At 45.1% G+C, this 27,163-nt stretch overlaps 5 protein-coding genes across 6 annotated transcripts; 2 read left to right on the forward strand and 3 right to left on the reverse strand.

Annotated features, from left to right (window-relative positions):
- Positions 1–2,946: 2,946 nt before the first annotated feature.
- LOC135598606 (peptide methionine sulfoxide reductase-like) lies at positions 2,947–4,580 on the reverse strand. The gene is made up of 2 exons (XM_065092684.1): positions 4,202–4,580; positions 2,947–3,427 (listed from the first exon to the last, which is right to left on the reverse strand). Exons 1-2 carry the CDS (start codon positions 4,523–4,525, stop codon positions 3,176–3,178), a joined length of 576 nt encoding a protein of 191 aa, XP_064948756.1. The 5' UTR covers positions 4,526–4,580; the 3' UTR covers positions 2,947–3,175.
- Positions 4,581–4,776: 196 nt separating this feature from the next.
- Positions 4,777–9,626, reverse strand: LOC103973154 (autophagy-related protein 16). The gene is made up of 5 exons (XM_009387649.3): positions 9,499–9,626; positions 9,295–9,421; positions 6,975–7,156; positions 6,680–6,875; positions 4,777–5,904 (listed from the first exon to the last, which is right to left on the reverse strand). Coding segments are annotated over exons 1-5 (1,530 nt in total). The 5' UTR covers positions 9,501–9,626; the 3' UTR covers positions 4,777–4,881.
- Positions 9,627–10,653: 1,027 nt separating this feature from the next.
- Positions 10,654–12,705, forward strand: LOC135598612 (leucine-rich repeat receptor-like serine/threonine/tyrosine-protein kinase SOBIR1). Its single transcript, XM_065092689.1, has one exon. The coding sequence runs from the start codon at positions 10,654–10,656 to the stop codon at positions 12,562–12,564; it is 1,911 nt and encodes a 636-aa protein (XP_064948761.1). The 3' UTR covers positions 12,565–12,705.
- Positions 12,706–13,413: 708 nt separating this feature from the next.
- On the reverse strand, positions 13,414–17,265 carry LOC135598615 (glycosyl hydrolase 5 family protein-like). 2 transcript variants are annotated; one of them, XM_065092704.1, is made up of 5 exons: positions 16,793–17,265; positions 15,413–15,660; positions 14,808–15,328; positions 14,192–14,658; positions 13,414–13,708 (listed from the first exon to the last, which is right to left on the reverse strand). In XM_065092704.1, the coding sequence occupies exons 1-5, from the start codon at positions 17,210–17,212 to the stop codon at positions 13,694–13,696; spliced, it is 1,671 nt and encodes a 556-aa protein (XP_064948776.1). In that variant the 5' UTR covers positions 17,213–17,265; the 3' UTR covers positions 13,414–13,693. The 2 variants fall into 2 exon arrangements, with proteins under 2 accessions (XP_064948776.1, XP_064948771.1); XM_065092699.1 differs by lacking the exon at positions 13,414–13,708 and having other exon boundaries at positions 14,000–14,658.
- Positions 17,266–18,754: 1,489 nt separating this feature from the next.
- Positions 18,755–22,985, forward strand: LOC135611533 (transcription factor FAMA-like). Its single transcript, XM_065107174.1, has 3 exons — positions 18,755–19,240; positions 19,304–19,384; positions 22,662–22,985. Exons 1-3 carry the CDS (start codon positions 18,755–18,757, stop codon positions 22,983–22,985), a joined length of 891 nt encoding a protein of 296 aa, XP_064963246.1.
- The last annotated feature ends 4,178 nt before the right edge of the window (positions 22,986–27,163 follow it).

Here is a 27,163-nt window from a genome sequence, read left to right on the forward strand (position 1 = left end):
GCATTGTGGATCTTGGTATCATGTTAATCATATTGTTCCTGTGGTTATTTAAAGGATAGATTTGTTGATGTGAAGTGTTACGATTTTATCAGTTAGTGTTGCTTGAATGATCAAACATTTTACTCGAAAATCCAGTCTCTGATTCTACTAACCTTTGAGGCATCGATAAAAGTCCATGTTGAAGTTACCTCTGTTGGGTGCATTTTCACTTACTGAATCACGTGGTCTATTGTCTTGAATTTTATGCCACTGTATATGCATGATTACACCATTATTGCAATAAGAAAAATATGGCATATACTCATGCTTCATTTTTTTTGTTAATTTCTTCAAAGGCACTCTCAGTTTAAAGTATTGCCTTCTACCAGATTGTTGTTTACGATTAATGATGCATGCATTTTGATATCTGTATGAGATCGTGAGTGCCTATCTAGCTATTAAAGGGGTACATAAGCAAGCTTTAAACCAAAGGCCATCTGAATAATATTTGCTTCTCTTTGTTCATTGAGCTTTTTTAAATTCTAAATTTATGAAGTGCTCTTCACTATACTTTGTTAATTTGAACAGAAATGTTAATTTCAAGATTTATTTCTCTTTCGTAATTCATCTGATACTATCATGAATACTTTGATTATTTGATAGGAGATTCCATCATCCTTTTTTTATTTGTGATGAGTGTATATTTTCTTTTTCTCTTCATTCAACTTGGTTCTGTTAATGTGTAGTCATAAATAACAAAAGTGGAATATTGAATTTTTGAGGATGAAGTTTACTTTTGTACATGCAACTTATCAAAATTGAATTCAAACTATTTATTATTAAATGCAGGGCCGAAGGGATTTAATAAACTTACCAAGGTTTTAAAATGCTTCTGTCACATGTACTGAGTGGCTGATACGTTACCTGTCCATGAGTAACATGGGACATAGATACAGTGATAGACTACTCCCCACATATTGGAAATCATGCCACCTGATGAGTTGCATTCTTGTTTTAGTGAGATAACTTCTGTTTGCTGTAAGCCACAAGGTTTTATATTTGTCAAGGTTCAATTAACTAAAAAAAGTGCAAACTAGATGCTTAGTGTTTGCTTGTAGACTATCTCTAAATCAATAGAAAATCAAAATAAACCTGATGCTCCTTCATTCCTCATTTGGAGGAGTAATCTAGCTTTGCCTTCAAAAGGTTCTTCCATCATGTGACTTGATCGATGGATGACTTATCTTAATTTGTTTCAAAGATGGTTTGGGAGAGAGGCTTCTCTGTGCTGTTACATTTTTTAAATATTTTTCTTAATCTATTTTAGGACTTAAAATTTGGACTTTTTTTTGCAAGATTTAGTTTTTTGCCACGTTGTTTCGAGTTCCTCCTATATTTTTTAATGCTTATTCTGGCTTTTTCATACCAAGATCAGAAGTTATTTATAACTTTTATAATTAGGAAATGGATTAGGCGTCTAACTTAAGCAGCCTATTAGTAACCTGGCTTAGGAATTCTGTTCACATTGACTAGGCCAGTAGGATGTTAGGATCATGGAAAATGGTATGCGTGATTCTGAAACTTGTGGTAGCATTTTGTGGTTTTAATTCCCTTTTCTTTCTTCCAGTTGGAGAGATTAGAGAGGGAAATGGAGATTAAGCGACTCAGAGAAGAGCTACTGGCGCAAGCCAGACAGACGGATTAACTTGTGTAATCTTTGTTACTGCCTGAAATGCTTGATTCGTAGGTGAATTTCGGATTGCTAAAGCTGAGGTTTCTCAGAAAAACGATATCCGCTTTCCATTTTACGCTATTAATAAATAAGCTAGGAGTTGATATTTCAAACTTCCCCTCTTTATCATGTATTCCAAAGTTTGCTTGATGTTATAATAATCTGAATCCCATGAAAGTGCTCTTATTGAATTGTCTTGAAGAAAAAGCAGATGTTCTTTAATGCATTTCGACCATCAACTATATGTTTGCTGTTTCATGCAAGTCTTCTGCATGAGGATATATAATTATGACAGCATGTGTAGCAAACAAAGGAAATCATGTTCCGCGCTTGTTGCATTTGATTCCTTAGTCCTTTTGTCTTTGTGCAGACAGCATAAGCATGATATTTGGTTCAAATGTAAGGTCTCATAGTCATCATCAGATACCAGGCCATTAAATGTGTTTGCCCAAATTGTAGCTTTATCTGCAACACTTGCACAAATCACATTCTTATTATATTGTAGCATCCCATGCAAATGAAATGGCAAGAAGCTCAAGACATGTTCAAGTTGCATCAGCCTTTCCTGTGAACTAGAAAAAAATCCATACAGGAATATCTGAACTTTTCTTTCAGAGTGAATTATCTTTGAGATCAGTAAGTTTTCTTGTGCCTACTCTGTTACATCATCAAGGTATCTGAGAGCATCTGAGATTCAATGAAACCAGTAGCTGTAACAGCATCACTCAGTTTAATCAATTCAATTGCAAGAACAAATAGTTTCTTTCTCTGATTTCTTGTCCACAGCAAGTATCTTCTAAAACCATTCTCTTATTGTCTGAGGTGCATCTATTCCATGTATTCTTAAGTTTTCTCCAAACAAAATTATGCTTCATGTGTATTCTTTAAGGTTTTCTCTTGAACAAAAAACATAAATTCATTCAGTAAAAGAGCTCTCAAAACTTGTTTTAAAGAATAGAGAAGAAGTGACACCTTCTAAGCAATTGGCTAGCATTGAAATCATATTCTAAGCAATTGGCTACTTATGTGCAACCAAAATTGTGAGGATGGCTGTAGTTGGGAAGGCTTTCTAGATCCAACTAGAACAAGAATCCAGTCAAGAATGCCCTGTCATACAAGAATTGCAACAAATGATCATAGAAACTTGTTTCATGGGGAGAAAATAGTTGTTGTTGGTCTTTCTCTCTGTGGTTTGTTATAGACTATCTGGAGCTCATCAAACATAATAACCATCATTCAGAAACTCCAAGCCTTTTCATGGCATAATGAGATAGAAGTACATGAATATCCATCATAAGGTCAACCACTTGTGATACTAGTTGGGCTTATTTAAGCACTGCTACACTACAAACTAGTAGAAACTGCATGCTTTATTCTAAACAAACTCAACAATCCATCCTTACCTTGACACAGTGAAAGAAAAAAAGCATGACAAGTTCAACATGTGGCAAACCCCTGCTCACATCAACCATAGCATCTGATAGGGTCATCGCACCCTTTTCTTGCAGATTGCTTCAGTCCTCTTCCACCACCTTTCTCTAGATATTGCTGATGGTACTCTTCTGCTCTGTAAAATCTCTTTACTGGTAGAATCTCTGTCACAATCTTGTCCTTGATCTCATTCTGTTTCAGTTCCATAGATTCCCTTGCCAATATAGCTTGTGCCTCACTATAGAAGTAGATCCCTGATCGATACTGTGTGCCAATATCATTTCCCTGCACAACATCATACATACATGCACTGCATACCTTTTTCCCAAGTATATGACAATTATGTAAGGTTGCAGCTGGAAAATAGAATCAAAGGAAGGATCAATTAAGGTTCCTACGGTACAAGTTGCCAATCTGTCGACAACCATCTTGGATTGACTTGGTTCTGTCAACTCGATAAATGGTGATCTGAATCCAAGAATGCCCCCAAAAGAGTAGCCTAAGATTGATTGGTCAACAAATTGACTTGTTCTCCATGAACTCACTAATCAAATACTTTTTGGCCAAGTCAATTCAATCTTAACAGTTATATCTAAAGCTATAAACACATGTATCATAACACACTCAAACAAAAATATCATCGATAGAATTAGAAGTCGATAATCAATCATATTACAGAAATCTTGATGCTTGGGGAGAAGAAGAAATCAGTTTTTGATTGCTGCTACAGATTGTTAGTTGACATTTTCGATATTTGTCATATAAGATGTTGAAGCCCGATTATTGATGAGTCAATCAAATGCTCTAACACCAATTTAGGGTTGCTGATGTGAAATTTCTTGATCGAAGTCTTGAACCCAAACTAAGGTAAGTGAGTCACCAAACTAGCATTTTAAGTGTGTAGATTGCAGATCATCGTCGATGAATCTCAAACATACGAAGAAGAAAGAGAAAAGAAGAAGAAGAAGATAAATATCAATGTAGATCACGAACCACGGATGCATACGAGCGTTGAAATCACAAACAGATGGTGGCGACGGGCCAAAAACGAGCACGCACCTGGCGATCGAGGGTGGTGGGGTCATGACGAGACCAGAAGAGGGCGAGGAGGGCGGGGTAGGGGCAGGCGGCGGGATCGAAGTGCACGCGGACGACCTCGGCGTGGCCGGTGTCGCCACCGCAGACGGCCCTGTAGGTGGGATCCGGGAGGTGGCCCTGCGAGTACCCCACCTCGGTCTTCACCACCCCTTCCAGGCGCTGGAAGGCCAGTTCCAGCCCCCAGAAGCACCCCGCTGCAAATTGCGCCAGGTGGAGGCCGGGCTGTGCCGGCGAGTCTAGGTCCGATGCCAGAGCCGAGTTCGCACCCTCCGCCGTCGCCGCCATTCTGCCCTTCTCCAGTGTCGAACGGGGTGGGTATGCGAGGCTTTATAGGACCTGCCCCACGGGCTTGCGGACTGTGGATTACTGTTCATATCGGTCAGTGGAAATAATGGCATGACAATAATGTAATTATTCAACAATGAATATATATAAGTATTAAATCCCTATAAATACTATATTTTTATTTCCACTTATCCCAGACAACTATTTTATAATGATGATGATTTCTATGTAGATCAGACAAAAATTCGAGATCCAGCCAAGAATTCACCGAGCAATCTGATCAACAACTGATTTAGACAACTTGGAGTTGAAAGATTGTAGAACAGCATTTACATTTCCCTATCAAGATTAATCCATCAACACCATATACACAAATTTCCATTCTTATCAGCAGAAGCTAGTGTGTTCCCCATCCCATTCCATGAGCACGAGAGGACTGGCGAAGAATGCCCTTCTAAAACGCTTAGCATGTTATCCTTTACCCTCGACCATATGTAGATGAATCCATCAGCTGATCCAGCTGCGACAAAGTTCTCATCGGCACTGATACAAGACCTGCTCCAATTAGATGCGACTCGGTTTCCATTGGCTTTGAACGTCCCACAAACTTCCAGTGTTCTCAAGTCGAATAAGTTATGCAAGTTATCCCTGCCGCTTGTCAACACCAAGTTACCACTTCGCGAGACACAGATTGATGTCACTGCCTGCGAATGAGCAGCTACTTCACTTACAGCTTTTCCCATTCTGCTGTCCCATATTCGCAGGTTCCCATCTACATGACCAGAGCAGAAGGTCAGTCCATCCATGCTGTAGGAAAGGGCATTGCAGTTGCTCTGGAAGATGATGGTACTGGTGCAGTAGCCTTTCACTGGATCCCAGACCTTCATGGTGTGATCATAAGCAGCACTCACTACATTGCGGCTGGAAACTTTGCTCGTGTCGACCGCGCATACTTTGTCGGTGTGGCCAGTGAGAGTGTGCTGTACCCGACCAGAACTAGTTTGCCATACATACAGGTTGTTGGAGCTGCTGGCGGCAATGATAGATCTGTTGTCATGGGTAATTGCAAGATCAAGTACTGACCCAAGGCAACCATGAAGAGTAGAACTCAGTGTCCCAGATCTTGTATCCCAAACCTTGACTGTTCGGTCCTGACCGCCACTAATCAACATATCCGAGTTGTGTTGGAACAGAATGGATCCACATCCACCATCATGGGCATGAATAGTATGCCTGCAAGAAGTTGGAATTGCTGATTCCACATGGTCTGCATATCCTGGTTCCATTTGGCGAACCACCCCATCAACTTGTTGCCTTGCAATATGTTCAGAGCTGGATGCCTTTAACTGTTGCATCAGCTCGTCATATAGTGAATTAGCCTGCAACAATGAAAAAGGAAATTAAAGGTTGAAGATAACAACATGCAACCTCCCAGCCTAGAACCCCTCCTTGCATCTCAGAAGGATTTCATTCACAATCTCAATTTCCTAGAGTTAACCCTCCCATAACTTTCAGGGCCGTGTAAGATTTGTTGGTAATGTAGTCATTAATTGAAGCAATTATGCAGATGTGCGAAAAGATAGAATAAAAAAGAATATTCAAGAATCATTAGGTACATAGCCCTGATAAAGGATAAAATATTACAGGAGAACTGTTTAAGATGGCGTACAAATGTTCAAAGGATACCTACAGATGTCATGCATATACAAGGTGAATTGATTAGGATTAATGGTAGAAGGATAATGAATCCATATAACCTACCAAAATAGTTGAAAATTATGGCTTGTTAATTATTATTATTGTAATACTTAAGGAAAGCTAGACAAATAAGTTGATCAACTAAGATATTAACACAAAAAAAAACATATTAAAATATTAACACAAAAGATATTAACCCAATTAACATATATATACAAAAAAAAAACACTAATAGCAAATTTTATATACAATCTACATTAACACAAAACCAAGATATTGTGCCTCGCATAGGCATAGTATTTAATAAATATTTTGAGAAAGGTATATCTGAGAAAAACAAATCCTATCGATATGAAGTAGACAATCATTCATAAGGCTGGTAATGCAAATGACAAATCAAAAGGAACAAAAAGTTCCTCTAGTGCAAGCAATTATCACTAGAGGAATGTAAAGTACCTCATTCAGCTTTTCTGCAGTATTCATCTTCTCCAGCATCCAACGATCAATTAAATCCTTGTTCTCAGTTTCGGCTTTTTTCAACTTCAATCTAATCTCCTCATGTTGCAGTTTAAGTGACTGGCTTTCACTCGTTAACAAATCCAAGGCTTGTGTCTTTTCATAGAGATCCTGCTTAAGTTGTAGGTTTTCTTCCCTGAAGTTTTTGGTTTTATGAAGTGAACATTAATTTTACTTTGCTCAATGAAGAGGCATTTAATTAAACATGTAAGATACCAGATGTATAAAAGGAAACCTTGCTTGAGAGATGTCATATTGCAAATTCCTGATCAATTCTTCTTTCTCTTGAACAAGAGCTTTAGATGTTCTGCACTCTGCAACTTCCACCACAAGCTGTTCAGACAACTGTGCATGAGCTTTGTAACAGTGTTGCAACTCCACTTCAAGGTTTTCAACTTTTTCCTTCCACTCTAATCCCTGCTAGAGGTTAATGCTTCACAATACAAGATACTCAATGAAGAAAGAAAAATAAGATTGCCATCAAAGAAAATATTTTTTTTCTTTAAGTCATCAACCACTGAATAGCCAACGTAGTGTAACATAGCAATAGAACAAGTGTCATTTAAGATTAAATTCAATACGCTAGGTAGGACCTCATCAAGAATAATAGAATGGGTACAAAACCAGATCAATAATTCATGGCTAACGCTGGTAAAAATTATCTCAGGACTATTGAATAATCTTATTAGTTATAATCTTATTTCCCAATGTATGTTGAGATGTTAACGCAAACTGACCATAACATCCAGTTGGGACACTACTGACTTGTATAAATATTATGCCCAATGTATAACTAATAATCTTATTAGTTATAATATTATTTCCCAATGTATGTTGAGATGTTAACGCAAACTGACCATAACATCCAGTTGGGACACTACTGACTTGTATAAATATTATGCCCAATGTATAACTAATAATCTTATTAGTTATAATCATGGTATGCAGTACCGAATTGTCACGGACAAACTTCGAAATAGGATGTTTGATGTAATGCTTATGTATGTCCGTGTCTTTTGGTATGTTCATACTTTGACTAGCATGTAGAGAGACAGCCGAAGGCTTAATAGTCTCATTTTATTCGGTCTGTAGTGGACCATTGTACCTTTTGTTGTGCAACTGTTCAGAGCTTGTAAAGTCTGTTTGTAATTTGCTTTGTCTATGAAGTGTTTTCGGAAATGTTTGCTTGTGGATCCCGAATGAGACATTTTCTCTAACTCGTTCTCTCTTTTGTGGGTCCTAAGGGACATGGGAGGCTTCGGGGAGGCTGACCTTTGCGGACGGACACGCAAGGGTGCCGCACGACTTAGGCAAAACCAGCTAAGTCCGTGACAGAATGGTACCGCCTGGTATGGGCGGTACGTACCAATCCAATGGCATACTGGCACGCGGACCGCCCGGTACCGGACGGAACGTGCTATAGTGCTACAGTATTACACTGTAGCAGTGCTACAGTGCTACAGTAAAGAAAATATATATATATAACTGTTCGGTACACCCTGGTGTACCGCTCAGTACGCCCTGGTGTACCGCTCGGTATGCCAGTACCATACCGTACCGAGCCAACCTCGAAACACCGTTACAGTACGGTATTGCATACCTTGGTTATAATATTATTTCCCAATGTATGTTGAGATGTTAATGCAAACTGACCATAACATCCAGTTGGGACACTACTGACTTGTATAAATATTATGCCCAATGTATAACTAATAATCTTATTAGTTATAATCTTATTTCCCAATGTATGTTGAGATGTTAACGCAAACTGACCATAACATCCCGTTGGGACACTTCTGACTTGTATAAATATTATGCCCCATTCTCTAACCAAAAAGCCCTGCCAGCAGTGCACTTCCTAACCTCATCCTCCATCCTTCCCACTCCTCTTCCTGACTCTCTCCAATTCCAACCAACTAGTTATGAAAGATGTGAATATTGATATAAGCCCCTTGACAGACATAACCTTTCAGAGAATGAGCTTAGAATAGGCATCTCGATCTCAGTTGAGGTTGGTGGAGGTCAATCTCCATAAGGATTGCATTAGAGATATGATTTATGATGGATGGAGAGGTTAATGCAGTGAGACAAGATGACAAGAGTTTTTCCTGAAGTTGAAAAAGAGATGAGGAAGCATGTGAGGTAGTTAAGACAAACGCCTTCAATAAACAAGCAGGCGATGGAGCTGCAATAGCAAGAGATGTGCCATGCGAAACTATTGTAGCCACATCTAAATCTTTTGAACTTTAAGTAGGTCAACGTGGGAAGCATCACATTAACTAAGCATCAGCTACCTATAGCCTAGAAACTAAACAATACATAAGCAAGAGTCTAATGCGATTTTGCACTATGTCAAAATCAAGAGTCTAATCATTTTTTGGTTTCAAATTTTGCCCTTTTTAGGACAAAAATCAAACACCCTTTGTGCATGTATACTTCGATTCCACGGAGTTCACATGCCTCTATAATTAATACTGGTTATGATCTCATCGTTCAAATCTATATGAAGAACCAAAATTAACAAGGGTTATCAACTAACAAACAACCAAAGGTACCTGGGCTACAAGGGGTCTGGAGAGGGCCTTAATAGCCGGAGCGTGGGCGCCTTCCTCGAGCAAATGCCGCTTCCGGAGGGCTCTGATGGCGCGCTTGATCGCCGCCCTCCCGACCTCATCCCGTCTCCTGGAGATCGGAAAATACTCACAAAAAACAGAACTCTAACAAACAAAAAGATACCGAACGGCTTGCGGTTTGCTTACATCTCTCCAAGGCTAAGCTTCGAAAGAAAATCTCGGAGCTTTGGGGCGTCGCTTCCTCGATTTCTTCCTGGGCGTTCTTCGCTCCGAGTTGATGCGTAGAAAGGTGGGAAAGAAGAGACCGAGGTGAGGCGAAGGTTTCTTGACACGGGTTTGACTTACAAAGCCGAGCCGAACCGAACCGGCCCAATCAAGCCCTCATCGGAGCCCAAATTCTGGGTTGGATCTGATTAGACTCGACCGCCTCCTCAATCTAGACCAATAATATATATATATATATATATATATAGACTTCATTTTCCACACACACAGAGTCAAAATTGCCATCTCAAAATGTATTGACTTCATTTTCCTCACTAAACGTGTGATTTTTCGTGAAGGAAGACTTGGAAATCAACAAGTCTCATCGGATCAAATTAAAAAGCTTAATCTATTGCTTTGGACTTAGTCTCATGCGGTGATCATTTCGAATATATCTCTTTTTTTTTCCTTAATTATCAATCGTCACAAGCAGACGTAGTGATGACCACTGTCTCTAATAGTTTAAGTTCCATAAGATAATAAGTTAATAGGTTGGTTATCTCGTTTGATTGGATCGTTATATTAATGGACATATGATTTAATTTAAGCTTAAAACAATTTGCGATTAGTATGTGTGAGTATGAATTGTCAGATTTCACGGTCAAGAAGAAAGTAGAGTCAGGAACTTAAGTGGGAACGCACAAGATCATGGTGACTCCTACTGGCACACCGTTGACGGTGACTTCAACCACCGTTCCGCGGCCGTCCGATGGAACTCGGAAGGTCGCCGTAGACCAGTCAAACAGTGCCGATACAATACGTGACCCACAAAGCGTAGCATCGGCGGAGCCACAGAAGGAGGAGGGCCCACGTCTATTGCTTTAAGAGGTGGGCGGGGCGAAGACGGCAAGTAACTTCGACGTGGCTTCCTTTGACCACAAAAGACTTCGCGTTCTGGGTCAAATGTTGACTTCCTGTACTCGCGTAGAAGTCTTGCTTCTGATCTCATCCGTCCGATTTCTGAGGACCAGCGGCCGCCACCGTTCAGCAGCCGGCCCCACCACCCCTAGTTTCCACATCACCTGTCCCATTTATTCCACCACTTCGCTCTCGTACACGGCTCATCGAGCCAGCGCCATGGCGGGAGCGTCCGTCCCAATTCGACCATTCTTCCTCCTCCTCCTCCTCCTCCTCGCCTCCATATCCGCCGTCAGTTCCTCCGACGGCTCAGGCCCCCTCCTCCGAGTGCTCTCTGACCTCGGCCTAACCACCCGGGGGCTCGACCACCCTTGTCGCCACCCTGGCGTCACGTGCGAGGCCGGCGGCGCCGCCGTCCGCGTCTCGCTCCCCTCCCACCGCCTCACTGGCTCCCTCTCCGCCGCCGTCGGTAACCTTTCCTCCCTCCGCCAGCTTGATCTTCCCAACAACGGCCTCGCTGGCTCCCTCCCCCGCGAGCTCGCCCTGTGCCGCGCCCTCCGCGTCCTCGACCTCCGCCGCAACCGCATCTCCGGTTACGTCCCCCGCGAGATCTCCGCACTCCCCGACCTCCGCGTCCTCGACCTTTCCGACAACCGCCTCTCCGGCGACCTCTCCTTCCTCGCTCTCCTCCCTAACCTCGAGCGCCTCTCCCTGTCCAACAACCTCTTCTCTGGCCGCGTTCCCCTGTCCCTCTCTGCCTCCAAGAAGCTTCGCTTCCTCGACCTCTCCGGCAACGTCGGCCTCTTCCATGGCGACCTCCCTTCTCGTCCGTCTTCTCGTCTCGCTCTCCGCCGGAGTCTTATCCCGAAGCGATATGTTTTAGCCGAGACCACCACCCCAGGGAATCGCAACTCCACCCATGCCAAGAATTCAACCACCAGCACACCAGCTCTCGCTCCATCCCCATCGTCGAAAAACTCTTCCTCGTCGGGACACCACCGCCACCACAGTCGCAAGCGCCTCGTGAGGAACTGGATCGTGGGGTTCATCACGGGCTCGATCACGGGCATCCTCTCCGGGGCCGTCCTCTCCCTGCTCTTCCGGCTGTTGTTGAACTACATCCGCGGGAGGTACAAGAACCCTGGCGGCCCTTCCATCTTCAGCTCCAAGCACATCAGGAGCGCCGAGGATCTGGCCTTCCTGGAAAAAGACGACGGGCTCGCCGCCCTGGAGATCATCGGCCGGGGCGGGTGCGGCGAGGTCTACAAGGCCCAGCTCCCCGCTGACCCCAAGAAGCCGGACCAGCCGGGCACGGTCATCGCCATCAAGAAGATCATAAAGCACAATCCCAACGGCGGCGAGCCGACCTCCGACGAGGAGAGCCGGCAGCTGGACAAGTGGATGCGCCAGATCCGATCGGAAATCCAGACCGTGGGCCACATCCGCCACCGCAACCTGCTGCCGTTGCTCGCCCACATGATCCGCCCCGACTGCCACTACCTCATCTACGAGTACATGAAGAACGGCAGCCTCGAGGGGGTGCTCCGCCAGGTGCGCGACGGCGAGCGGGAGCTCGACTGGCTGACGAGGTACCGGGTGGCGCTCGGCGTCGCTGCCGGCCTCGAATACCTCCACGTCCACCACAAGCCCCAGATCATCCACCGCGATCTCAAGCCGGCCAACATACTGCTGGACGACGACATGGAGGCGCGGATCGCGGACTTCGGGCTGGCCAAGGAGATGCCGGACGCCAACACCCACATCACCGCCTCCAAGGTGGCAGGGACGCTGGGCTACATCTCGCCGGAGTACGGGCAGACGCTGCGGTTCACGGCCAAGTGCGACATATACAGCTTCGGGGTGATCCTGGCGGTGCTGGTGGTGGGGAGAATGCCGTCCGACAACTTCTTCCAGGACACCGATGAGATCAGCCTGGTGCGGTGGCTGAGGAACGTGATGAACACGGGGAACCCGGTGGCGGCCGCCGTGGATCCCAAACTGCTGGGGAACGGGTACGAGGAGCAGATGCTGCTGGTGCTACGGATCGCCATCTTCTGCACCATGGACGACCCCAAGGTGCGGCCAGACAGCAAGGAGGTGAGGACGATGCTGGCGCAGATCCAACACTAACAGCCAAAGCCGTGCAGTAAATTGCCAGTTATGTTGTCGTGAAGTCTCAGTTGTTTGCATGCATGCAGATCATGAAGCTTTATCCACGTAAATTTTAGAAAGAAACACTATCACCATCTGATATGAGGTGAAAATTCCTGATATTTTCTTTTTGCTGAAAATAAGGAATCAAATCTAAATTCCACCAATCACTAAGAAGGATATTAATATATCAGTATATAATTCAATACCAATATGATAAATTAGTAGAGCTACACATATTTATACTAGATTAGTTACATATTATTTCCTGTAATTAACTATATTTAGTATCTCGAATCTTATATTTTTATAAATTACATTAAGATCTCTATATTCATAAAATTAAAATAAATAACCTTATTATTACAATAATTTTTAATTTTTTTTAATTCTATAATATTATCTTTTTAATTCTGTATAAGAATCTAAATATTTTATTTTGATAAGTATAAGTATCCTAATATAATTTTTAAAAATATAAAAATCAAGAAGTTAAAGATAACTAATTACGAAGAATAGTTTATAATTAATTCTATCTTCAAGTATTATTAATTTTTTACATGAACAATCTCTTGTGACCTAAAATTACTCAACTATATGCTTAAAATACTCAAAGCAATCGATCTCATTTACACTAGCAAAACAAAATTCACCAAGTTTTTCTGAGAGTTGGTATTCATAAAAACTAGTCATATCAAAACTGTGAGTTCACATCAATTTCTGTCTTCTCATCTAAATGATATCAAGAAACTGGGCCATATCAAAACTTACCTTTGATTGTGAAACTGATACTATAGTAGGATATGAAGTAACCTGCCAAATGATCAATCACAATCACAACAACCATCATAAGTTCTTGGTTGCCACTATGCACAAAGCTTGTGAAAGAAAAAGTGTAATCGATAACCCACCATAAAAGTAGCCAGTCAGTCATTTATAACAGTTTTAATCCTAAATTTAGGAAGTGTAGCTATAATTATATGACCTGGCAAGCCATCTGCAGAGTTTTCAGGTGCTGTTCTCCAAGCTCCTTGCAGGGCACTGAACTCAAATGAGGAAAGAGGACTCTGTATTCTTAAAAAGTCTCTACCTGTGTGTGATGGTACTCTTAGAAAGTCTGAACCTGCATCATTACCTTAAACTGCTGTTAGTTTCTGTATAGAAATAAAATACAGTAGCACATTAAATCCTAACAGGAATAGGCATGTATCCAGTGAGGTTTTGTGATGATTATACTATTTGTTTCGTTCAGTTAAATATGAATTAATTTGATACAGAGGATAAAATTGTTTGACTAATTTACTTCAGTATTGCAGTGTTTGGTACTGGTATTGTTATGTAATCAATTCAGAAAGTTGGTGTCATGTACAAACTAAAACTAAGAAAAAAGATGCTGATGGTGAACATAGAACAATAGTAAAAGCATAAATTTATTGCTCCAAACATATTTGTCATGCTAGGGAACAATATTACCAGGATACCAAAAAAAGATAATGATGGTGACCAACGAAGCGATAGTATAAGCATATATTTATTGCTCCATACATATTAGTCATGCAAGGGAATTCCTATGTTTTCTCCAATCAACAGGATATAATTGTTCCACCTGCGCAAATTGAGATCGACAGCGCTTAAAGATTTGGTCATTTACTTCCCTACTGCTTCTGATGATCTTGAACCACTGGCTACCAGGATTGCAAGTTCCATCTAGGCTTAGGCACTTGCATTGATTTGTCATGATAGTACCATTGTCATCAATGTCCAAGCACACATTGTTGCCATTGTTGGTGAGATTGGATGAAATATGCATCTTGGAGCTGGATATCAGATGCCATTTTGCACTGGAGACCTTGCAACCGAATCCCAGCTTTGCTGGTTTGCTCACACCTTCAGGTTGCAAGCAATATTTGGTGCCTCTTAGCATTAGTTTTTTCTGTCTGGTGTAGCGCCAGGCAGTTGATTCTGCACATTGGCCCAACTGAAGCTGCTTGAGTTGAGAATTTGTCACAATGCAAAGTCCAGTTGACGGATGGAAAATCATGTTATATGGTGAACTTTTAGAAAGACCAGGACCTGCATCATAAAGGAAAGAAGTTGTTGCTGTTAATACGATCAGCACTGCTCTAAAGTAGCAGCATTTTGCAAAGATGTTCACAATCATAACCCACTATTAATTCAGTCTTTACTGTTTAAAGTGATTCATGGACCAGGTAAGTGTTTACCTTGAAAGGGAGATTGTATCGCAGAAAGTCTCTGAATAAAGCTGGAATTCCTAGCCTTGCACCAGTCCCAACTCAGAGCTCCATATGTCTCATCTAGTCCTAATTGCCCTTCTCTGATATAATAACTTCCTTGCAATGCCCAAAGAGCCCAATCTATATCCTTTTCAGCCGCAAAACTCAGAAAGCAGCTGAGGAAATGGTTGTCAGCCTCATTTACTCCTCTTTGATCAATCCCAAACTCAGATAGGAACAAGGGCCACCCTTGCTCTAATAAGAACCCTCCTTTTCTAGTGATGTTACCAATCACCATTGCACAAACTTCATTAGGATTTTGACTCCCCCAGTCACCACCATCTGAGAATCCATACCAATGGTACTCAAAAACAAGCTTCTTGGTGAAACTTAAATTCACTTGTTTTTCAGACAGGAAGCTGAGGTCTTTGTCATAATCTAGACCTGATAGTATGACAAGAATGTCCGGGTTTGCTGAATGTACGATCTCTGCACCTCTTTGCATGTACCTAAGTTTTAATAAGGAAGAAGAAAAAGGTTATTTCTTAAACATTATGATTTTTCCAAATAATAGACTTATTAGAATTCTTTACCTGTACCAGAGGCTAATGTTTTGCTTTGGCCCTCTGAGCTCATTCCTCAAGCTCATGCCAACCACACTTGTTGAGCTGTTGAACATTGTTGCCATCATTTCCAGACCTCTCAACCATTCATCAGGGTCAAAATACTTGTCCCCAAAGAAGCCGTTATCATCATACTTGCTGCAACACCAGCCTGGCTTACTTATCTGATTGTCCAGTATCACCATGAGGCTGTTGCTGGCTAGATTCGAGACAACAGCCTGTTGCATTTAAAAAAAATTAAATTAAATTTAATGTGGAGGAAAACACTCTAAAAATGATTTTGAGGGAACAACTTTTGTAAAATGTACAGCGTGGTGTGCATGTCTTTAGAGCATGATTAAAGCACAGAGTTCTGTAACATAAACAGCTATAATGTAAGCACAAGATTTAGGTGTTGAACTGTAGACTAGGAAACATAAGGTAGTTTACACGAGCCGTAACTATATAGGCCCTAATTTGTGCACATAAAAGTGTTTAAGTTGCCAAACCTGCCAAATCTAATTGAGTAAAGCTCTCACTGAAAATTTGGAAGTTCCAATAATACCCTAAATGGATTGTTCAGTTTTTGAAACAGCCAAAAAATCCTCATCTTGGTGTAAGGATCTGAAAGTTCAGAATCCTTTTTTTGGTAGCAAAAGATTGACTACAGTTTCAAGCTGATACCATCACAACACTCCCAATATTTTACAAGATGTGACTGCATTGTTCAGAGGTTCCCATTATCAACCACTAATTACACGCAAAGATACCAGTTGATATGTAGCAATTTCTAATTACATTACCGGAAGAATAATAGGATTAATAGCCATTCAGGAAATGGAAATGGTGCTTAAATTCAGATCTTCCCAGCTACCGAGATGAAATGGGGCTAACCAAAGAGGAAAAATTGTTATTCATGAAACTAAGTTACAGGTTTCTTAAATATTTTTTTCCTCCAAATCAAGAGAGAAAAAGATCAAACTGTCAGGATTTCTCTGAACTGTGTTTAGTAACTTGCATTAATCCTATCAAAGATCAAACAGTGATTAGAAACATTTTGTATGCCTATTTCCGCTTCAAGTCCAAAGTTTTCTAAATTAAGAGAGAGACAGGAGTAATTATGGCAGGGCCAGAAGCATACCTTCTACTTGGAGCAGACATTTCCCATCTAACCTTGAAAAGAATTCTGAGCTCCCTTGTTTCGAGAGCTTATGGGAATAAAGAAGGATACTTTCTTGAAAGAAATATAAATCTAGCATTAATGCTAACCTATCAAAACTAATATTGGGGAAAACCAGCATCAAACATGCAACAGGTGGCTCAATTATTGAGGGAAGCGCATGAATCTAACCAAATATAAGTTTGGCTGACCTGGAAGGTCTGGACAAGGGTGAGGTCAAGCAGGCCGGGGTTGTTGACGCGGACGCCGGCGGCCGACTCCGCGAGGCCGAGCCGCTCCAGCGACTGCCGGACGGTGACCGACCCGAACGAGGAGTCGGTGAGCAGGTAGAGAGGCCAGGTGAGCCTGACACAGTTGAACCCCATAGCGGCCACGCTCTTGGAGATGGCGTCCAGGGGCTGCTTGCTCAGCCCCTCGGCCACTGCCGGCTCGAGGTGGGCCGCCCAGTTCACGCACGCCAGCTTCACCCGCCGTCCCTCACCGTCGACGACCCATCTCGAGCTCGTCGAAAGGGGGAGGGCGATGGGTGCGGGCGATGCAGTGGTGGCGAAGAGGAAGAGGAGAAAGAGTCCGGAGGGAGTCATGGTGATTGTGGAGCGGGTGATCGCCATTTTGCTCGAGTTCTTGGATCATCACATCGAGGAAGGGATTGGGTGGAAGCAACTTCACAAGTTGATTGTAAGGAATGGATGACATAGACATTTCAGCGGGAGTAGGACCGGTTTCCATAGCCAATAATAAATCAAAGAGCTATATATATATATATATATATACTCTACTCTAACTGTTTATAATTTCATAAAAAATAATAAAATATTAATTTTCTATTTACAACCCTCCCGCCTCACCTAATTTTTTATTTTTTTTTTCCTTTCTTCACATCTTATGTAATCGTAGGTTACTGTCATCAATCGTCACCCCCGAGCTCGCGCTTTGATTTCACTCGTAATTCTTAAAACTATTCATTTATGTTCATTAACGAAAGGATAGTTTTAAGATATTATAATATTTTAAAATAAAATTATAAATTGTAAAGCGAAGGTTTTAGATAATAATCTCCTAAACAAAAATATAATTCTAAAAAAATCTCTAGTTTTAAGAAATCCTCATAGTGCATTTTCATTTTCAAAAATTTCCAAAGCTCGCATCTTCCTTTATAAAATATGATTTTGTCCCTGGTCGACTCAGTACATGACCCTTTCACCCTCGACCCATTGCTCTCGTCCCCTCCTCGTGACCTTCACATGTAGCCCCTCCCACTTCATTTTGTTCGTTATACTTGTCATCCTCACCAAATGAGGTTACACGTGAAAACAGGAGCAAAGTGCATAGACGATAGAGAAAGTGAAGAGGGGACAAGAGCAACAAGCGAAGGGTGACGAGGTTTTCATGCATAGGAGGCGAATACACAATCGGAAGGAACAAATGTGTCAATAAAGGATGAGGAGAAAGCACATGAAGATGAAGACGGGAGCATTGGTATATACCTAGAAGGCATGTGCAAAATAATATGTTTACGAAAGAAGGGCCACTCTTTGAGAATTTCTCAAACTATAAGTTTTTTTAAAATATGCTAGTATATAAAAATAAAATAATCATTATATATATTTTTATAATTTGAATATGATTTATTTGTTCTTAAATTTAGTATATATATATATATATATATATATATATATATATATATATATATATATATATATATATATTGTGCCATCTTGTTGGGCTGAAAGAATTACATAATAAATATTTTAAAATTTGAAATAAAAATAATAGACAACTTATTTTTCAGCTTTGCCAATGAAGAATGACAACAACAAGGTTTTTGGGTCTTATTTTGCATCTCATTTTAACTCTTGAAGGGTTTAATAGGACAAACATTGCTAGGTGGGATGAATAACTAGAAACCTGCTTTATAACTTTAGGTATCCTCATGATATATCTAAATCTTCTGATAAATCACCTAAAGAGATGGCATATATCTGTAGGTTCAGAATTCTTAGATGTTTTTACTATCTTTAAAATGATGAACCATTTACCACTTTTTCAGAATTCCAACAACCGATGCTAATGAATCATATCAATTTACATTTGATGGAGAGATAGGAAGATCTCTGACCCTCAAAACCTTAATATCGGGGAGGCGGAGAGCCATGGCGGTGGAACGCAACCGGAGCAGGCAGATGAACGAGCATCTCCGCGTGCTCACGTCTCTCATTGCCGGAGGAGCCATCGTGTTCGTGAAGGAGTTGGAGCAACTCCTGCAATGCTTGGAGTCCCAAAAGAGACGAAGGCTCTTCGGCGGTGGTGAAGCTCCAAGATCGGCGATGGACGCCCCTCCGCTGCCCAACCAGCAGCCATTCTATCCACCCCTCCCCTTCCCCGACGCCGACCAAGTCAAGCTCCTCGACATCGACCCAGGCGGCGGCCTCCGCAAGGAGACGGCGGAGAACAAGTCCTGCCTCGCCGACATCGAGGTCAGGCTTCTGGGCTGCGACGCCATAATCAAGATCCTCTCTCGTCGCCGGCCAGGGCAGCTCATCACGACCATCGCCGCTCTCGAGGACCTACAGTTCGCCATTCTCCACACCAACATCAGCACCACCGAGCCAACCGTCTTCTACTCCTTCAACGCCAAGGTAAACACGATCGGTTCTTCTCTCTTCCTCCTCTTCCACTCGAGCTCACATCTCCCATGACAGACTGCAAGCGAGACCAGATGCATTGCGGAGGACATCGCAAACTCGGTCCAACAGATCCTAAGCTTCATCGACGCCAACACAGTATGATAAACAGATTCATGGCAAGATGAAGAGCGAGAAAAGAGATCAGATACATAGGAAGAAATTGTAGCAATTGTTAGTATTCTACAGATGTTGTTGGCATATGTACGAAAACCAAGTTACATTATACAACAAAGAAGCATCCATGCACGCATGCATGCGTTTGCGTTGGTCATGGAGCAGTCGGTGTCCGGCCACCAGAACAGCCATTGTTTCCGCAACATCTTGTCAGGGTGACGGCTCGGAGGTAGACAGAGACCATAGGTGGACTTTGGAGGTCAAACATGGGTTGACTTGCCAGGGACGGCTTTGTTGGTATTATGCTGGCCAGATCACGTCAGAGCATGGCCTGACACAGGACTTGGTCCCGCACATGATTCGCTGGTAAGCGTGCCAATCTTCGAGATCGAGTTTCCCTCTCTCTCTCTCTCTCTCCCTCTCTCTCTCTCTCTCTCTCTCTCTATATATATATATATATATATATAGTGAGGGATTGTTAAAGATATTAATTGAAAAATACTGAAAATACCATTCTACCCTTACGACTTTATTACCGTCATCGCACCCTCGTTGCGTGTTGTGCCACGTGGCGAGAAGCGGTGTTTCGTTGCATGCTTCTCGACGGGGCCCAAGTGAGTAACCATTGTTGCTACGTGGGCATCACTCGTGTTGCCATGTGGCTGGCTCTTGTTGGCTCCAAAACCGTTTCTAAAGCCCTTTTCTAAACCTCTTACACGTCGTTCACTGCGCTCCTCAGTTTTCGGGTAGACATTCCACGATCCGCACACGGTGGTATAAAAACAAAAAAATAAAAATACTATTGACAAGCCCGAAAACTACAAAGGAGTACAGTGAACGATGTGCAAAAGGCAGAGAAAAGGGCTTTAATTAGGGTTTTGGAGGCAACATGAGGTTGCCATATGATGCCATAAATGAGTATAATAAAAACACATTAATAAATAATATATTTATTTTTTAAAAAAAATATTTAGAGTATAATTTGATTCTAAGGAATGGATGACATCGACATTTCAGCGGGAGTAGGACCGGTTTCCATAGCCAATAATAAATCAAAGAGCTTTGTGTATATATATATATATATATATATATATATATATATATATATAAATGGACGATCTCTAACTGTTTATAATTTCATAAAAAATAATAAAATATTAATTTTCTATTTTCAACCCTCCCGCCTCACCTAATTTTTAATTTTTTTCCTTTCTTCACATCTTATGTAATCGTAGGTTACTATCATCGATCGCCACCCCCTAGCTCGCATAGTGCATTTTCATTTTCAAAAATTTCCAAAGCTCGCATCTTCCTTTATAAAATATGATTTTGTCCCTGGTCGACTCAATACCTGACCCTTTCACCCTCGACCCATTACTCTCGTCCCCTCCTTGTGACCTTCACATGTAGCCCCTCCCACTTCATTTTGTTCGTTATACTTGTCATCCTCACCAAATGAGGTTACAGGTGAAAACATGAGCAAAGTGCATAGACGATAGAGAAAGTGAAGAGGGGACAAGAGCAACAAGCGAAGGGTTAAGAGGTTTTCATGCATAGGAGGAGGCGAATACAATCGAAAGGAACAAAGGTATCAATAAAGGGTGAGGAGAAAGCACATGAAGATGAAGACGGGAGCATTGGTATATGCCTCAAAGGCATGAGCAAAATAATATATTTACGAAAGAAGGGCCACTCTTTGAGAAATTCTCAAACTATAAGTTTTTTTAAAATATGCTAGTATATAAAAATAAAATCATCATTATTGTTGGTGTAAACAACTTTTTAGCCGTGGCCTCGGGGCCGACGTGGTTTGGTTCGAGTCCGGATGACGGGTCGCTGATTCCTTTGGGAGGGGGTTCCTTGCCAACGCGCCCGGAGAGAAGCGCCTCGCCTTCGTCCCTGCACACAGGTCGGGTCGGGATGCTCGACCCAACCCCTCTGATGATTAAGTTAGTGATGTGGAGTGGAGTTTTAGATGAAGAAGTATTTTTGTGTGACTGTTTCTTTCTCCCCTTTTCTGATGAACGAGAGGGTATTTATAGGGAAGCTCGGTGTTACCTGATGTGCCTGCTCGCAGGGGGCAGGATCGTACCTGATGACGTCTGACATCGCTATTGGCGTAGCGTGTGGAGTCGAGCCTGAGCGGTCGTTAATGGGGCTCGGTTGGCGTTACGACCCGTGTCAATCATGCGGTGTTAGCCCAACAGGGGCGCGAGGCGTCAGCGGGTGTCACGCAAGTCTTGTCGTAATTATTACCCTTATCATACTCCCCCCCCAAAAGAAGCTATACGTCAGTTGCCGTAAAGGAGGGTGTCACGCATGGCTTCAGTTTTAAAGAACTTTCTCCGTTTGTCGAAGGCTGGTTCGCCGCTCCAGGCGTGGAGATCGTGGCGCTTGGCAATCGAGGAAGGTCGGGTGAGCCGTTATGGCGCTGGGTAGCGAGTGGCCGAGGGACCTCGAAGAATGACTCGCAGGTCGGATTGGGTCCGGCCGTAGGGGTGGTGGCCCCCTCGGGCGAGTTGGCTATGTAGGCGTGGCCTCGGATGGCGTGCAGCCGAGGAGCACGACTCATGCGGGCGGACCGAAGAGTTGAACTCGGGCAAGCGGGCCGCGCAGGCGTGGTTTCGGGCGTCATGAGGCCGAAGAGCACGACGCAGGCGGCTGCTGCTGAGGAGCTGAAATCGGGCGAGTAGGCCGCGCAGGCGCGATTTCGGGCGACACAAGGCCGAAGAGTAAGACACAGGCGGCTGCTGCCGAGGGGCTACTTCGATTGGGTCTGTTACGCTATGTTGTGGGAGGTGTGGCTGGCCTGAGTAACCTTTGGTCTGTTCAAAAATCCAGGGGTCGAACCCTTTCGTGGATCGCTAGTTTTCGAGAAGACCGACGACTCAAGCGTTACTTTGCCCTCCGGGCGAACCCTCCGACCAGCTGACGGCCCGTTGGGAAGGCCTTTCCCGGGGCAACCGGGTGTGGGCTGACGGTGATTCCGCGGCTGGGTTTGTCCGCGGAGGGCTTCATCACGATATAGCTCGGGATCTGTATACTTTGCCCTCGTAGGTTATTCTTGCCAGGTCTGCTAAGTCGCTGCTATGGGTGAGTGTCGTTCTGTCGGTTCGGTTGTGGGTGTTCTGGACAGCTCTTGTTTTAGCTCGTTTATCTGTAGGGCACTCACTATGTCGCGGCACTGATGGACCGCGTTCGCGATGCGGGGTGAGTCGTCGACCTCTTGAGTGACCGAAATGCCGACCTCCGGAAGCAGGTGGAGGAGGTCCGAGCCGGGGCGGCTCCTGAGGTGGTCGCGGCAGCCGAGCAGCGTGCCTCGGACTTGGACGCAGAGGCGACGCGCCTACGTTCCGAGCTCAAGGTGTCCGAGGAGAAAAATAAGGAGCTTCAGATGCATCTGAAGGCGTCGATGGCCGAGGCTCGTTCGGCAAGGGGGGAGTCGATCGAGCTGGTCCGTCGGTTGGAGGAGTCGCGTGCTGAAGCACGGGGGGCCGCCGAGGCCCTAACCGTCGAGATTCGCCAGAGGCCGAAGAAGGACAAGAAATTAATCGAGGACTACAAGGCATCCTCGGGCTTTTAGCTTGGCCTTGTTTGGACCGGGCGAGTTTCATACGAGTATGGGTACCGGATTGCCCTTGCCCGCTTTATGGCGCGCCACCCCGACCTGGAGGTCGCGGAGGATCCTTTCGACTCCTTCCCCGAGGACATGGGCGTCGACATGCCGGATGAAGTCCCTTTTGATGACAGCCCTTTTTGTAGACTCGTCGGTACATATTTTTCCTTTCCCCCCTTTTTGTTGTTCGGGGGTGAAGTGTAATGTACTCCTTGAAAATGATACGACTGTTTTTCCTTTCCCCCTTTTGCCTAACACATTTTGTTTGTACTTGCTTTTGTTAACGTAACTCCCGCTTCTGTTACGTCCCGACTCATCATATTACGGAAAAAACCTTTTGAGGTTTTGTGAGTTCCAAGTCCTTGGCAAAGCGTGGCCTTGCATCGTCGCGAGTCGGTACGCACCGACCCTAACGACTTCGATCACCCGATAAGGGCCTTCCCAATTAGGAGCTAACTTCCCACGTGCTCGGGTCGGGTCGCTAACCTCGGCCCTGCGTAAGACCAAGTCGTCCAACTTGATTGGCCGAGGCCGCACCTTGCGGTTATAAATTCTAACGACGACCCTTTTATAGGAGAGATCTTTCAAGTGCGCATTAGCACGCCGCTCCTCAAGTAGATGGAGATCGGCTCGCAGTCCTTGGGTCGAAGCTCGTTCGTCATAGCTTGCCGTCCTGAGGGTGGGGAAAACTATCTCGGGAGGCAAGACAGCTTCGGTCCCATATGAGAGGTTGTAGGGGGATTCTCCGGTCTAGACCTTGGGGGTGGTCCGCAAGGACCACAAAATACTGGGGAGCTCGTCCACCCAAGCTGATTGCGCTGCCGACACTCTCCTCTTGAGTCCATTTAGAATAGATCGGTTAGTGACTTCGGCTAACCCGTTCATCTGAGGGTGGGCCACAGAGCTGAACCTCAGTTGAATCCCGTAGTTCGCGCAGAACTCCTGGAACCAAGACTGGTGAACTGGGATCCGTTGTCCGTGATGATGGCTTCTGGCAAGCCAAATCGCGTCACGAGGTTTTTCCATACGAATTTCTCCACTTGCCGCTCCGTGATCATCGCTAGTGGCTCGGCTTCGGTCCATTTGGTGAATCCACGCCCACAATGATATATAGTCGTTGCCTTGACGCCGGTGGAAAAGGGCCGAGGAGGTCCAATCCCCATTGCGAGAACGACCACGCGCAGTCGATGGGGGACGGGGGACCGTCGGCTGCCTGGGCGTTCGGGCGTGCCTCTAGTAGGGCCCGCACCGCTGCACGTAGGTTGTAGCGTCTCGGGACATGGTGGGCCAATAGTATCCTTGACGAAGGATTTTGTAGGCCAAGGTCCGAGCAGCAATATGCTCCCCGCAGATCCCCTTATGGACCTCAGCGAGGACTGCCTTCGCTTCGTCAGGCTCGGGGCTGTGAGAAGGATCGCTTGTAGAGCCGTCCGTTCACCTCGGAATACCATGCTTGCGTTCGGCGAATGCGGCACGCCGCGACTTCGTCGTCGGGAAGAATCCCGTTGCATTTGAAGAGCAACATCTCTCGTACCCACGTGGCGCGCACTTCGGCCGGAGCTACAACCGAAACTGTGATGGCGCGGGATGTGAGATCTTTAACCTCGGAGCGGTTTCCATGGTCTGGCCCTGAAGCCATCTTTGCCAACTCGTCGGCTCGTTCATTTTGGCGCCTTGGCACCCTGGATAACGCGAAGCGGGAGAAGTTGGAGGCTAGGCTTTTTACCTCTGCCAGGTACTTTGCCATGGCGGGTTCCCTGGCTTCGTACCCACCGTTAAGTTGCTCGGCGACGAGCTACGAGTCAGTGAAGACGTGGATGGCGTCCACCTGCATTTCAAGGGTCAGCTTGAGTCCTGCCAGGAACGCCTCGTATTCGGCTTCATTGTTGGTTGCCCGGAACCCGAAGCAGAAGGAGCGTTCGAACGAGCATCCGTCGGGGGCTGAGAGTACCAACCCCGCGCCGACGCTGCTGGAGGTAGCCGAGCCGTCCACGTGCAGGTCCCACGCCTCCTCTGACTACTCGGGGCTTCCATTCCCGTCTTCAGCCAGTTCCACGATGAAGTCGGCCACGGACTGGGCTTTGATAGCAGTCCTTGGAACGTAACGTATGTCGAACTCTCCGAGTTCTACCGACCACTTGAGGAGCCGTCCTGCGACATCAAACTTAGACAAAACATGCCGGAGCGACTGGTCAGTGATTACCTTAATCGGGTGAGCTTGGAAGTAAGGGCGTAGTTTTCTAGATGCTAGCATGAGTGCCAGAGCGAGCTTTTCGAGTGGTGGATACGGCTCCTCGGGTCCGTTCAGGACGTGGCTGACGTAGTAGACCGGTAGTTGTTCCCCGGAAACCTCTTTGGTTAGGACGGAGCTGACCGCGTGCTGGGAGGCGGCCATGTAAACGCTGAGCTTTTCCCCGAGAGTGATCAAAGCAAGGCGGGGAAGGTTGGCCAGGTGCCGCTTGACTTGTCCAAAAGCCGCTTCACACTGCACCGTCCACCGGAAGTCCTTGGGGTTTTTTAACGCCCGGAAGACGGGGAGGCAACGATCACCGGACCGAGATAGAAACCGGGATAAGGCAGCAAGCTGTTCGTTTAGTCGCTGCAAGTCCTTGACTGTTCGAGGGGCCTGCATGTTGATGACTGTCTGAACCTTTTCCGGATTCACGTCGATTCCTCTTTCATGCACGATGAACCCGAGGAACCTTCCCGAACTGACGCCAAAAGCACACTTTGCCGGGTTTAACCGCAGGCCATACTTCCGAAGTGTGGAGAATGTTTCGGCCAAGTTGGCCAGGTGGTCTGCCGCCATGCGACTTTTGACGATCATGTCGTCGACATAGACTTCGACGTTCTGTCCGATTTGAGCGATGAACATTTTGTTCGCGGCCCTCTAGTAGGTGGCGCCTACGTTCTTGAGTCCAAACGGCATGATTTTGTAGAAAAACACCCCCAGATCGGTGATGAAAGCCGTGTGTTTTTGTTCTTCAGGCGCCATTCTGATCTTGTTGTAGCCGGAGAAGGCATCCATGAACGATAGGCGGGCGTGCCCGGCTGTCACGTCGACCAGCTGATCGATTCTCGGGAGGGGATAGTAGTCTTTCGGGCATGCCCGATTGAGACTCGTATAGTCAACGCACATCCTCCATTTCCCATTAGATTTTTTCACCAACACTACATTAGATAGCCATCGCGGGTACTTGATTTCCTCGATGAAGCCGGCCGCTAACAGACGCTCCACCTCTTCACGGACGACGAGCTGCCTATCGGGGGCTTGTCGTCGTGGTTTCTGTTTTATCGGTCGGGCGTCAGGTGATATATTCAGGTGATGCTGGGCGGTCTCAAGGTCGATGCCGGTCATTTTGGATGGCGACCAGGCGAAGACATCGGCGTTCTCCTGTAAGAAACCGATGAGCTGCTCTCGCTCTTGCCCGGGGAGTCCCGACCCGACCTGGACCGTCCGATCCGGGCGATCCACCATCAATGGCACTTCGCAAGTGGGCGCCATCGTCTCTGGGTATGGTGTCGGCCGCTTCTCTTCTCTCGGATCCTCCAGAGGCTGGCCGGTCCTCACCCTTTTGTTTAGCGAGACCGTCGTCAAGTAGCATCGCCTGGACTCTCGGGGGCTTCCCCAAACTTCCCCTGTCCCAGCGGGGGTAGGAAACTTCACCGTTTGATGATAGGTGGAGACTACAGCTCTGATTTTGTTGAGGGTGGGGCGACCGAGGATGGCGTTGTAGGCGGCAGGAAGATCTACCACCAAGAAGGTGGACATCACTGTCTTTGTTCGGGGCGGCGCTCCCAAGGTGAGGGGCAAGGTAACAGTCCCCAATGGCGAGACAGAATCGCCGGTGAACACCGTGAGCGCCGAGCAGATTGGTTTTAGGGATTCTTTGGTTAGCCCCAACTTCTGGAAGGCGTCCAGATAGAGCACGTTGACTGAGCTCCCGGTGTCAATCATGATTCTCCTCACCTGGGTGTTAGCGATCTGGGCCATTATCACAAGTGCGTCGTCGTGCTCCGGTGGCTGGACGTCCTCGGGAGGGAATGCGACCTTGGGGTCGGGACCACGTTGGGGAGCGTCGATCCTGGCGGAACGGGCGTATGCCTTTCTCCCCGACATACTGGTTCCCCCAACCGCCGGTCCT

Source organism: Musa acuminata, chromosome BXJ1-2 (genome assembly GCF_036884655.1).
Source record: "Musa acuminata AAA Group cultivar baxijiao chromosome BXJ1-2, Cavendish_Baxijiao_AAA, whole genome shotgun sequence".
NCBI classification, from domain to species: Eukaryota; Viridiplantae; Streptophyta; class Magnoliopsida; order Zingiberales; family Musaceae; genus Musa; species Musa acuminata.